This window comes from Dermochelys coriacea, chromosome 25 (genome assembly GCF_009764565.3).
Source record: "Dermochelys coriacea isolate rDerCor1 chromosome 25, rDerCor1.pri.v4, whole genome shotgun sequence".
Classification (NCBI taxonomy): Eukaryota; Metazoa; Chordata; order Testudines; family Dermochelyidae; genus Dermochelys; species Dermochelys coriacea.
In genome coordinates, this window is record NC_050092.1 from 6918187 (window position 1) to 6931331 (window position 13145).

The following is a 13145-nucleotide window of genomic DNA, read 5'->3' on the forward strand; positions in this document are numbered from 1 at the left end:
AGTGAAAATTCTCCAGCCATTGCTGCCCTATTATTATTTATTATTAGTTATATATTGTAGTGCCTTGACGCCCCAACCACGGACCCATAACCCCATTGTGCTAGGCGATGTACAAACACAAAGTTAACAAGCTGCCCCAAACAGCTTGCAATCTGTATCAGACAAGAGGAACCCGGTGGATACAGACAGATGGCAGAGCACAAGGAAATAGTGAGCTTAGAGACAGATACTGTTAGGGTGCTAACAATCCCTTGTATACTTCCCTTCACTTCCATCTCAATCCCTTTTTGCATGTGTCCCCTTGTGCCTCCTTGGCTCTGGCTCTGGTTCTTATGGAGTCCATCATCCTCCTTCATGTGCCCCGTGATCCATGAAACCTAGGAGCACAAGTTTCTCCTCAGGTGTTAACAGAAATGGAACCAGCAAGCTACAGAAGGTACAGCATTCGATCAATTGCATCCTATCCCCATTCCAGTAGTATCAACCCTATCTTTGCTGGAAAGACTTTAGGCTCAGAGAGATCCAGGTCTGGGCTGCACACTTGTACTGATACAACTAAAGCGGTGATTCATTGAAGACAAACTCCCATTTTTCAAGCAGCTTTAATGGGCTCATAAAAAGGGCAGATAGAGCAGGAAGCAGGTTTGTCATTTGACTTCATTCATTGTAATAGGACTCTAATGTCCACCTGCACAGGAGCCAAATGCGGTGCTGGAATTTACCACTCTCAATAACTTCCCTCTCAGGCTTCCACGGGCCAGCTTGAAGGTTTTGGATCTTTTCCTGCTGATCTGAGCCCAAGTCATGTTGTTGGTGAGGGCTGGAGAGATATTGGCCAGATCCTAACTCAATGGGAGTTAGGTGCATAAATACCTATGGGAATCTGGGCCATTGAGACAATAGAGGGTCAGCAGAGAACTCCCCATACTCAAAGAAGAAAAACCATGTAAATCTGAAAGGGAAATCACTGAGTGGTATGGAAATCACTTCTGAGCTGTAGCTCACGAAAGCTTATGCTCAAATAAATTTGTTAGTCTCTAAGGTGCCACAAGTCCTCCTTTTCTTTTTGCGGATACAGACTAACACAGCTGCTACTCTGAAACTGTGCAAAGTGAAGGAAAAATCAGGCTCTATCTTTATTTCTGTCTTTTCCATTTCAGTTTGTTTCATGACGACGTCAGGACCACCCTGATTACCACTACAAAAGTGATTTTTTCCTCCTGTTGATAATAGCCCACTTTAATTGAATTGTCTCGTTAGAATTGGTAAGGCAACTCCCATCTTTTCATGTACTATGTACATATATCTTTCTACTGTATTTTCCACTCCATGCATCTGATGAAGAGGGTTTTAGTCCACGAAAGCTTATGCCCAAATAAATTTGTTAGTCTCTAAGGTGCCACAAGAACTCCTCATTGTTTTTGCTGTTACAGACTAACAGGGCTACAACTCTGAAATCGGTCTGCTTTGTCTTTCCTATTAAGCTTTCCTCCTGCATTTGGCTTTCTTCCATTGTGGTTTGTTGCTAGTCATTCATTTTCTTTAGAATTGTAGTGGTACTTGCTGTGATCAGCCCCTTAGCTGTGGGCAGGCAATGATTATTTCAGTTACACCAGCTGTCAATTATTCTTCTGAGAAATATCCTAGACCAAGGCAGGTGCAATGGTAACTTTTAGATAGCTACAGCTACTATCCTAAATCCATCTCTAGTCTCTGCTTTGCAAACACATCTATGGAAATAGTGTTCCTAAGTAGTCTAATGTTGGCCTCCTAGCCAGGCACAAAATAAGCCCAAGCCCAGAACAGCCCGCAATCACAATTAAAACTGAACCCAATGGGTACAGTTTTCTCAGGACCCATTTTTGCTTCCTTATCTCATCTTATATTATTTCTATTATTTGTGTGAAGTCACACAGTAAGTCTGTGACAAAGCCAGGAATAGAAGAATCCAAGATCTCTGTTCTCCCAAGTCTGAGCTCAGATTACATCATCACATATTATTAATAATTATTAATGACAATCAATCATTAATGGTCAATTATCATTCTAATTGCAGTACAAGTACATAGCAGTAAATCAATATTTCCAAAACAACAGGACTGCTGTAAACTCACATAGGCAGGTAACATAAGAACGGCCAGACCAAAGATTCATCTAGCCCAGTATCCTGCCTTCCAACAGTGGCCAATGCCAGGTGCCCCAGGGGGAATGAACAGAACAGGGAATCACCAAGTGATCCATCCCCTGTCACCCATTCCCAGCTTCTGGCAAATATAAATAAGTGGGAATTAGATACAGATAAAAGTATAAATGGAGAAAATCAATAAATCAATTAGATGTTTGTGACCGACCAGCCCCTCTGGTATCCGCCTGTATTTAGGACCTAATCCTGCACCCACTGAAGCCAACAAAAGATTTTCAGTTGATTTCAATGGGAGCAAGACTGGACCCAAAGATTGTGGGAAACTCAGGGTAAGGAATTTGGGCCAGATCTTTAAGGGGATTCAGGCACCTAAATCTGAAAATAGGCATGTAGTGGGATTTTCAAAAGGTGCACAGCTCCCGTGGCTCCTTGTACAGCACCATGCACATTGTTAACGCTTAGAGTCTGATTCCACCAAGCACTTAAGCCAACTGTTCCATCAAGTGGGTTTACTCCCCTGCATCTCTAAAAGAAAAGGGCATAGAAAGGTTACGCAGCCAGATGCATTATCAGAGGAATCTCCACCCGGCTGATGGTGGAGAAGACAAACCTGTTTTGCTTTTCATGCTTGAAACTGAACTGATCTGGATCAAACTTTTTTGGTTGTTTGTTTTAAATTGCCTCCAGGCTCAGACCTAGCATGGAAAATTTCAGCACAAAAAAGGCACTTGTTTGGGACGTTATTAGCAGCTAGAAAGAGGGGTTAGAATTGAAGTTGGAATTCAGGCTTAACTAGATAGCATAATGCCTCTCACACTGGCTATTATACCCAGTGCTTTAACCAGCTGGCCTGGCAGTTGTCTGCCAACAAACTGCTGTGGCAGATAACCCATGACCAAGATATACTGTGCTGAGGGCTACATTCTGCTCCCAGCCCCACTGGGGCTTCTCCAGCAGCAGCAGCAGCAGCTACACTAGAGTGCTGGACCGCTGGTCAGGGCGCTCTCAGGATCGCACAGGTAGAACCAACAGCAGTGGAGTGTGTCCACACTAGTCAGCTTCCTCCAGATGAGCTTCTGCCTTGCACACAGGATTCTAAGCCACCACTGCAGTCCCATTGCACTCTGGGTAGATAGCATGGTCTAGTGGGTACAGCATTGGCCTGGGAATCAAGAAACATGGGCTCTACTCCTGGTTCTGCCACTTGGACTTTATGCAAATCACTTCCTCTTCTACCTCATGTCCATCTAGGTCAGGGGGTCTCAAACTCAAATGACCACGAGGGCCACATGAGGACTAGTACATTGGCCTGAGGGCCACCCCTCACTGACCACCCCTGCCTCCCCGGCTGCCCTGACTCCGCCCTCACTCCACCCCTTCAGTGAGGCCCTGCCCCGCCTCTTCCCACCCCTTCCCTGCCCCCATTCCAACCCCTTCCTTGAAATCCCCACCCCCCAACTCTGCCCCCTCCCTGCCCCCAGGGGGTGCAGGAGGGGTGCAGGCAGGGGTGAAAGTAAGTCGAGTGATTTATCGGTACTCTGGGACCAGCTCTGGCCCCCGGAAGGGGCGGGGCCTAGGGTGGAAGGGGCGGGGTTGAGGGGGTCAGAGCCGGCCCCAGCCCACCCTGTAAGATCAGTGCCCCCCACCCCCCACCAGGGTAGCAGCAGCAGCCCGGGGCTCCGGGGGCTATTTAAAGGGCCCGGGGCTCCCCTCTTCTACTGCCTTGGCCCTTTAAATAGCTGACGGAGCCCTGGGGAAGCGGTGGGGCTCCAGCGGCTATTTAAGGACCGGGGCGGCAGAGGCTGCTGGAGCCCTGACCCTTTAAATAGCCCCTGGAGTCCCCGCTTATCCTAGGGCTCCGGGGGCTATTTAAAGGGCTCGCGGCTCCCCTGCTTCTGCCACTGCTAGGAGCCCCAGGCCCTTTAAATTGCCCCCTGCGGAAGCTGGGCTGCCCCAGTACGGTGCACCGGCTTACTTTCACCTCTGGGTGCAGGGTGCGGCAGGGGGCTCAGAGCAGGGGTTTGGGGTGCAGGAGAGGTGTGGCGCACAGCAGGGGGCTCAGGGCAGGGGGTTGGGGTGCAGGAGATGTGTGGGGTGTGGCAGGGGGCTCAGGGCAGGGAGTTGAGGTGCAGGAGAGGTTTGGGGGTGCCGCGGGGAGCTGGCGGGCCGCAGCAAATAACCCCGTGGGCTGCATGCAGCCTGCGTGCCGTGTGTTTGAGACCCCTGATCTAGGTTGCAAACTGTTTGGGGCAGAGACTGTCTCATGAGGTGTCTGTGTAGTTCCCAGCACAATGGGGCCCTGATCTCAGTTGGAGCCTCTTGCTGCTATTGTGTTTTTATTAATAATGATCCCACAGTTCTATGAAGCAGCAGCTTGTGGGACACTTCAAAAAGCCTTCTACGATTCCAAGTGGGCTGTGAGTGTCAAACTTCCCTCACTCCTTGGGAACGACAACCGTTTCTGTGGCATTTTCTCAAAATATAGGCACGGCTGAGTGGCCTATTCATCTTTGTCTCTCAGCGGAGGCATTATCTAACGAAGCCATCTGGTGACATCTGAATTAGCGTAAGTGTCTGCTCAGTACATGCTAAATCTGTTCGGCATGGTTCTATGATTCTAAGTCTGTGCTGCAGGCTGGGGCTGCATTTTCCAGCTCAGGTGGCCACACACATGCTAACTTTGACCGAGTCGGCACGCTTGAAATAGCAGTGTAGCTGCAACAGTACAGACAAGCTGCCTAAGTACTTACCTAGGATCTTAGCCCCCCTGACAATAGCCCCATCTAACTCATGCTGCCACCCGGGTCGCTGCAAATACATTGCTATTTTTAGCATGCTAAGTTGATCAGAGCTAGTGCGTGTATATCTACCTGGGCTGGGAATTACACCTCCAGCTCCAATGTAGCCATGCCCTCTGATCATGGCTTCTTGTTGCTAATGCAGAGGATCCCATGGATGGGGCGTGGATGGGTGTCAGGCACAACCCCAAGCTAGTCCTTCAGTCTACCCTTCATCAGCTTGCTTCATCGGTATTTGCTTCTACTGTTAGTAGCTCAAGCCTTGAAGGCCCTAGGGTGTCAGGTAAATCTAGGTCCTGGAACTTGTGAGCAATAATAATTGATTATGCTCACATAATCATTCTCAACCACTCAGGTACAGCATGGTGAGAAAGTCTCTTTGCCTTCTGGACAAGACCTTTTTCTCTGCCAATCACAGATGTCGTGGTTTGTTCTCCACCCCCACCTGGCCAAATCCTGCTCCCCGTTATAGAGCTGGGTGAAATATTTTCAGCAAATAGTAAATTTGCCGAAAAGTGCCTGGGGGTGTGTGTGTCTAACTTGGGTTGAATTTGACAAAGAGCTTCAGCTGAAAAAAAAAAAAAGAGAGAGAGAGAAAAAATTTGGGGGGAAATGTCAAAACAATGTTTCGTTTTGACATTTTCCAAATGAACAGTTTGGGCACTTGGTTTCCAATCAACATTTTAAACACTGCAGTCGACCCAAATGAAATTCTTTTTTTCATTTCGTGACTCGAGGACACCTGAAAAAAATCAGTTCTGGTTCCAAATGAACTCAATCCCACCCCCAGTTTGGCCACTGAACCTAAAAATCAATTATTCACTCCACACTCTCAGTTCTACCCGTGTTAATCCAGAGACAAAATGAAGAGCAAGTGAAGATCAGGTTTTTCAGCATCACCCAAGAGAGTTAGATGCTCAACTTTCCACTGGCTTTCAGTGAGAGTCTGGCACCTCCCTCTCTGTGGTGCTTTTGAAAATCCCATCCAGCTTGATTAACCCTCACTGCACTGGGCAGCTAGAAACACATCAATGTTTTACTTTTCCATGTGGGCCATTGCTCATTTAGCTCTAGGGATATTATATAATCATGAATGGGAGGGGAGGTGTGCCCAGGAGACAGTCTCACTATTAAAAGGTGGCCTAAAAGTCTAAGAATGCCTGTGTCTGAAGGAAAATTCTTTGGGACAACTGACAATGTCAGTTGAACCTGTTTCTTGAGCTTTTGCCAGAGAAACTGACTTTTGCTTTTGCAATGCAAGACAGATTCAGAGTTGGATTATAATATGATACAGTGTCTGAAATGGGCCCAGGCTGATACTACTGGGTAGGTGTACCTGGCAGTGGGACAAAGGTATCATTTGTATGTACAGTCCCGCTCCGCTGGTGACGGTTAGAGCATGAGATGGATTCCAAAGGAGTGGCTTGGAGATGCCACCTGCTGAACGACCGGTTTCAGTCTGACTAGAATCTAGGGCAAAGAACAGCCTGGTAGTTCTTGCTGCCTCTTCTGGTATTTTCCCTAGAAGGAGATCCCCTTTCTGTGGAAATGAATTTAGTGACAGTGAACAGCACAGACCTAAGCCATGTACAGTTCAGGCAGCTTCTTTGGAAAAATCTTCCACACCTGCACCTCTAGCCTGACTTGCAGCATGCCCGGTTACACCAGTCCAGGGCCACCTCGCATCGCCCTGCTATTGCTCAGTCCTCCCTGGAAGCATCTCTGCTATCCCAGTCCAGGTTTGCTCCTAAACTGAGACCGAGAATCTTGCCAAATGATGTGACCTGGACAAATGGGGAGCTATAACTCTGACTCACTCTCCTCAAGAGCTAAACCTGTATGTGAACCCAAGAGATGGAAAGCCAATGAACTGACTCACTCTTAGAGGTTTCAGAGTAGCAGCCGTGTTAGTCTGTATTCGCAAAAAGAAAAGGAGTACCCGTGGCACATCCGATGAAGTGAGCTGTAGCTCACGAAAGCTTATGCTCTAATAAATTTGTTAGTCTCTAAGGTGCCACGGGTACTCCTTTACTCTTAGAGGTGAATTCCTGTTGCCATCCCTTTAGCAGCTTGGAGGAGGTCAGCTGCTACTTTCTAATTTTTTAAGGGTTCACAGCTGAGGGGTGTGGGCTGACATTATGGCCAACAATATTATAGTGCCTCAGCATCTAGCTGCCAAGCTTAACTGCCCTGATTTCAGCTATTCTGATATTTCTTGATTTTCATTTGCACAGTTCCCAGCCTAGCATCCTCCTGTACATTATATCTTTCCACTAATCTCAGCTCTTGTTGTGCTTCACATACTGTATTTTTTGGGAAATCGTGTTGAGACAAGATATTAAGGACACTGTCGCAATGCACGATGAGGCAATCTGTGTGGGCAACCTTAAACATCTATGTTTCCGGTCTGCTGAGTGTTTGATTGAGCAATCAGTGCTAATTCCTACAGCTAACTCCTGTAATCTGCTCTCTGCCATCCTTTCTGTGCACACTTTCTCTCCATTTGTCCTTTGTAATCCTTGATTGTTCTCCAGGAGCCTCTTTTACCTGGTTTTCAGGAATTTTTTACAGCCTGTTTGTGATTTTTACATCTTTGGTATGTTTTCTCTGCCTTTCTTGAACAGTTTGTCACTGATCTCATCAGTGGGACTAGTATTTCCTCTTGTGTCTGTTCGCAAAAAGAAAAGGAGTACTTGTGGCACCTTAGAGACTAACATATTTATTTGAGCATAAGCTTTCGTGAGCTACAGCTCACTTCATCGGATGCATTCGGTGGAAAATACAGTGGGGAGATTTATATACACACACAGAGAACATGAAACAATGAGTTTTATCATACACACTGTAAGGAGAAAGAAAAGGAGTACTTGTGGCACCTTAGAGACTAACAAATTTATTAGAGCATAAGCTTTCGTGAGCTACAGCTCACTTCATTGGATGCTCACGAAAGCTTATGCTTATGCTCTAATAAATTTGTTAGTCTCTAAGGTGCCACAAGTACTCCTTTTCTTTTTGCGAATACAGACTAACACGGCTGCTACTCTGAAAACTGTAAGGAGAGTGATCACTTAAGATGAGCCATCACCAGCAGGAGGGGGGGGGGGTTCGGGGCAGGGGGAGGAAAACCTTTCATGGTGACAAGCAAGGTGGGCCATTTCCAGCAGTTAACAAGAATGTCTGAGGAACAGTGGGGGGTGGGGGGGAGAAATAACATGGGGAAATAGTTTTACTTTGTGTAATGACTCATCTACTCCCAGTCTCTATTCAAGCCTAAGTTAATTGTATCCAGTTTGCAAATTAATTCCAATTAATTAAGAGACTTGTGTCTGTTGTGTCACAACATGAAGATATGAAGGGTAAGGCTGCACCGATTCTAGTTTTGGTTAATTGCCCAGTCCAGGGTGTGAATGCTGCAGCAATTAGTGCTAAATTACAACAACAGGCAGATCTCCTTGGCCTGAAAATTCCTGTAAACAAAAGCATCAACTTGTTTCATGAAAGACTTGATGCAATTCAAGATTAATCAGTAGAAGTTAAAGGAGAGAGTCAACATTTGCATCCCAAGTATGCTAGGCTGTGCACCATACCTCTAACAACTTAATTCTAGCCTACAGCCATGTTACCTTGAGCTGAGATCCCTTTGGGTCTCACAAGATAAGCAAAGCCTGATCTTGCAATCAGATTCATGAGATGAATGAGAGTCCAGTCGGATACGAGGGTCCACCTCTGCAGAACTGACTGCAGGATCAGGGCCCAAGTTCGTACCTAGATGGGAGACAAAAGAAGGACCACCTAGGCGAGGCAGGAAGTCATCTTGGTTGTTCATCATCTGGCTTTCCTCCTTCTGGTTCAGTACTTAACGGATGTACCCCAAAGGTGCTAAGTTTCAGATGAGGTTTAACACCAAGCTGCTGACCCTCGTGGTCTGTAGAGATTTCATGGCACTTTTCACAAGAATCAGGCTGTTAGCACTGGTGTCCTTGCTACATTTCACTTCTTTCAATATCTCTTGCAATTTCAACTGGATAAAAGATTCCTCTTGCCCATAACTACTGTGGGACATTGCTGCACATTGTTAGACAGCTAAAATGTCTTAACCCAGAATTGAACCAGACTCTCTCCTTTTATTCCCCCTTCAGGCTTGGCACTGGCTACAGGTATAGTGGGGCAGAGCTAGCTTGGCCCATAGGCTCTCTGCTGGTGTGGGGCTCTTTACCCCATCACACCATCACTGGAGGTTTTTAAGAACAGGTTAAACAACACCTGTCGGGGTCAATGTGAGTATACTTGATCCCACCTCAGAGCAGGGGGCTGGACTAGATGACCTCGCAAAGTGCCTTCCAACCCTACATTTCTGTGATTCTAAACGTATTAAAACATGCTAATTACTGTAATAACATGCAATTGTTACAAAGTGCTTTGAAGATGGACTGGGAAGAGTCATCCTGTCACATTAATTTTACAAGTATGATTAACGGATGTTTATTTCTTCATGGGATCACTGCTGTACTGAACAGCTGCCACCTCTCTCCCTACCTTCTGCCCTAGAGAGCTTCCCATGTAACACACCGTTACTCTGGCTCCAGTCTAATCCCTACCCCATCTATCTTCCTGCTCTTGCCCCATCCCACCCCATCCACACCCACATCCCTTGCAAATGCTAGTTCTTCCCCATCATGGTTTACTGGCCTCTTTATGCAAAGCTCCTCATTCCCAACCAACACCACCCAGATTCCCTGTGTGTTCAGGGCTAGCTGGACAGAGCTGGTAGTACTAGAGGAGTTTGGGGAAGGAGTCAGGTGAGGAGAGAGAGACAGAATGGGTGGGTGAGCACTGGCATTTCTGTGGATATGCTTGAGTAAAGAAGCCAGTTTAACCTCACTGGGCCAGACTCACTCCTGACATGTCTCCATTGACTTGCATGGAATTACACCAGGGAATCTGGCCCAAGGACTGGCTTGCGGACTTCAGTCAGAAAGAATACAGCATTACCCTCTTCCCCAGGAGTCACTCTACACCCATGTTCACCCCTGCTTTTTGACTGACACCTTCGTCTCTTGCATCTTTAACAACCCCTTACTCTCACACGCTTTTCACTGGAGGTAGGTATCCATTTTATAGAGGGGGAAACTGAGGTACGGAAAGGTGAAGTGACTTGCCCAAGCTGACACAGGGCCCTTTGCCCTTTAAGCTGAATGTGTGTGTTGCTTGTTGTTTTTCAGATCAGCAATGTGAGTTTCTTCCTCCTTTTCCCCATCTTGCTGTACCTGAATCACCAGTATGTCCAGCAGCGCCCCCTGTCTGCCTATAGCCTCTCCGTCATGTTCCTATTAATAGGTATGTTTCAGGGTTATTAAAAGGCCTAACATAACCCCCACTGCCTTCAGCTTTCCAAAGGACCAGACTGTGAGTGACTAGGAGTGAGATTCTGTTCTGTGCTACCTCTCCTGAGAGACGCTGAAGAAAGGACACAACCCGGGAGGAGCCAAAGATAGCTTTAGACCCCTAGGGCATGTCTACACTGCAGCAATAAGTCTCAGAGCCTGGGTCGATTGACTCGCCGGGTTTCAGAGCCCAGGTTCCTCCTGCCCGAGTGGGGAAAGTCTACACACTGCGGTTTTTAGCTCCGCAGCCCACGCCCCACAAGCCTGATCCATTGACTGGGCTCTGAGACTTGGAACCAGGGGTTTTTCCTTGCAGTGTAGACGTACCACCAGATTCTGTGCTGCCTGCAGGATTTAAAATGGCCCCAGGCATAAGACTTAAATGGGCTGGTTTGCAGCCCAGAATCCTTGTAGTGCTGAACCCTTCAGGCATGCCAGGGGGCAGGGGGTGGCAAAAGGCTGTATATGCAAGCCCTAAGCTGCATTTGGACCAAGCGATTTCTCCCCAGCCCCTTTAGGTCACCGAAGCAGGAGCCAGAATGCAGCCCAATTATTTTTTCTCTGCGGGTTACATATTTTCTCAGTAAAGCCCTGGGGGGCTGCAGGATAATTTAGCCCTTTCCCACACCAGGTAGGTCTACCCTGCAGCTGGGAGGTGTACATGTGCTAGCTTCTCGAGCTAACACGCCAAAATAGCCGTGTGGCCGCCCGAGTGCATACCTAAGACCTTGGATGGGGTTGCACTTGGGTGGCCAGCCTGAGGTGTCTCCCATGCTGCTGCAGTCAAATTCCTGTTTTTGGCATGCTAGCTTGAGCACAGCTAGTGCGTGTACATCTACCCGAGCTGGGAACAACCCCTCCCAGCTGCAGCATAGATACACCCACTGAAGCTTCGAGGAGAGTCTCAGATTCACAATTTTGGAGCTACCCTTTGTTCTCTTCTTATGGAAAAGGGTGAAAAGAAGAGGGATTGATTAGCCCCTCCATCATCCCAGGACACTTCCTGCAGATCCCCTCTGCCTCACTTCCCTACAGGCTAAGACGCTGATTCAGGAAAGTCCATAAGTATGTGGTTAACTTTAAGCTCATAACTGCACAGGGATGTCTGCCACCTTAGACAAGTGCTTTCGGACCTTCCTGAATCAGGGCCTCCATGGGGAGCGAGTCCTTCACAGTATGTAACAGCGACCCAGCCATGCAACTAGCAGCCCTGACAATATTAACGAATTTTCACTGGCATGGGACGAAGTCCCTTCATGTAGACTCTGAGCAGAGTCCCCCTCTGCTCTCTGTGGCTGGCAGGGCGGTGCCTAGGAACTCCCGTAGGAAGAAGGGGTGGTGTGTATATCTGGAAATTGAAAATAGGAGCATATGCTGTCTGCTATGGAAACCTCCCCTGCCATCCAGTCCCATTGAACGACAAGGCTGATTCTCATTTACACTAAGGCCCGGTCATACTTGAAGGCCCTTTTACCTGGCCAGAAGCAGTGTAAAGGGGCCTTAGGATAAAGAGGAATCAGCCCAAAGGGTTCAGATCTCCCATTCGCTGACTCCTGGCTGTGCTCTCTTGCTGCCCAGGCTCACCAGAGGCTGCATATCCTGTGCCAGGGATACACCAATCCCCCAAAGGGGTGCCCAGTGTGACCTCCTCTGCTTAAGGCAGGAGTGCTTTTGCCACCTCCCAAGGGAGTTCCACCCAGTTCTCCCCCACTGGACAGGTGGGGCTGGACCTTAGTCTCCATTATAAATATCCAACCCTGCTGTGTCCATTGGGGTTAGACAGGAACAGCAGCTGGGCAGGATTTGGCCTAGTGAAGGCCCTGAAAGGCAGGGAGGGGTCCTGCAACACAAGCATCAAGGGGCTGGTGGGACGAAACTGAACTGCGGGATCCTCTGAAGCAGAGAATCTCTCCCAGGAATTGCAGTGGACTGTCTCCTTGAGGGAGGTGCTGAGCTGGAAGGAGGAAGGTTATTAACACAACCAGCCTCACTCATTGCAGGTATTTTCTCTACCTACTATCACCTGACCCTGAGCTATGTGGGACAGCTGCTGGACGAACTCTCCATCCTCTGGACACTCGCCTTGACATACACCTTTTGGATCCCAAAATGTTACTTCCCGGGATTCATCAGGGACAGGTACGACCTGGGCAGGACACATGCTGCAGATTCCAGCAGTTGCCTTTGGGTGGGCTATGACACTATATTGGATTTGTCTGAACCAGAGAATCCCGCATTCATCAGCCAGCCTTACTGAGAGGAGACACCCTGCAGGGTACCATCACTTGTACTGGGAACCAGAAACCTCATAGTTCACAGGCAGAAGCTCTGTCAATGAACCCAAGAGGGGATCCTCCATTCCAATAGCTCATCTCAGCTGCAGTTGGCTTTCTTTGCAAAGCTTACCAGGAAGCTGAGCTTGGAGAATTTCAAATACATAGACTTGGCAAGATCGCTCTTACAGGGCATGTGGCTGAGTGGAGAAGACTTGGGTTTGCCAAGTTAGAGACCTAAGATCTAGCCCCTTTGTATAACCTCTCAGTGGGTAGCAACCACTATAATGAGGTTGCCTAATGCTTCCCATTAGATGTATTTTCCCAACCACTTTTATTTTAAGAGCTCTAGCGAATTCATGTTTGGGCAGGGTTGCTGGCTTATTAATAAGGATGAAGTTATTATATCACCCGTTGCTACAAGAAGTGAGTTTAGGACACATGGTCTCCCAGTTCCCAGCCCACCAGGCCTCAGTCAAAGGGTATTTTGATGGAAGAAAGCATGAGGATGAGGGTGATGTTCCACCTTATCTGTGTCCTCTCCCGT

General features: G+C 47.8%; 1 protein-coding gene across 1 annotated transcript in view; it reads left to right on the top strand.

Moving 5' to 3' along the window:
• The window catches only part of ACER1 (alkaline ceramidase 1), a 55221-nt gene that overhangs the window by 23733 nt on the left and 18343 nt on the right, over nt 1–13145 (top strand). Inside the window, exons 3-4 of the mRNA XM_038384164.2 lie at nt 10164–10278; nt 12326–12464. Coding sequence (XP_038240092.1) covers nt 10164–10278; nt 12326–12464 — 254 coding nt within the window. The remainder of the gene's footprint in view (nt 1–10163; nt 10279–12325; nt 12465–13145) is intronic.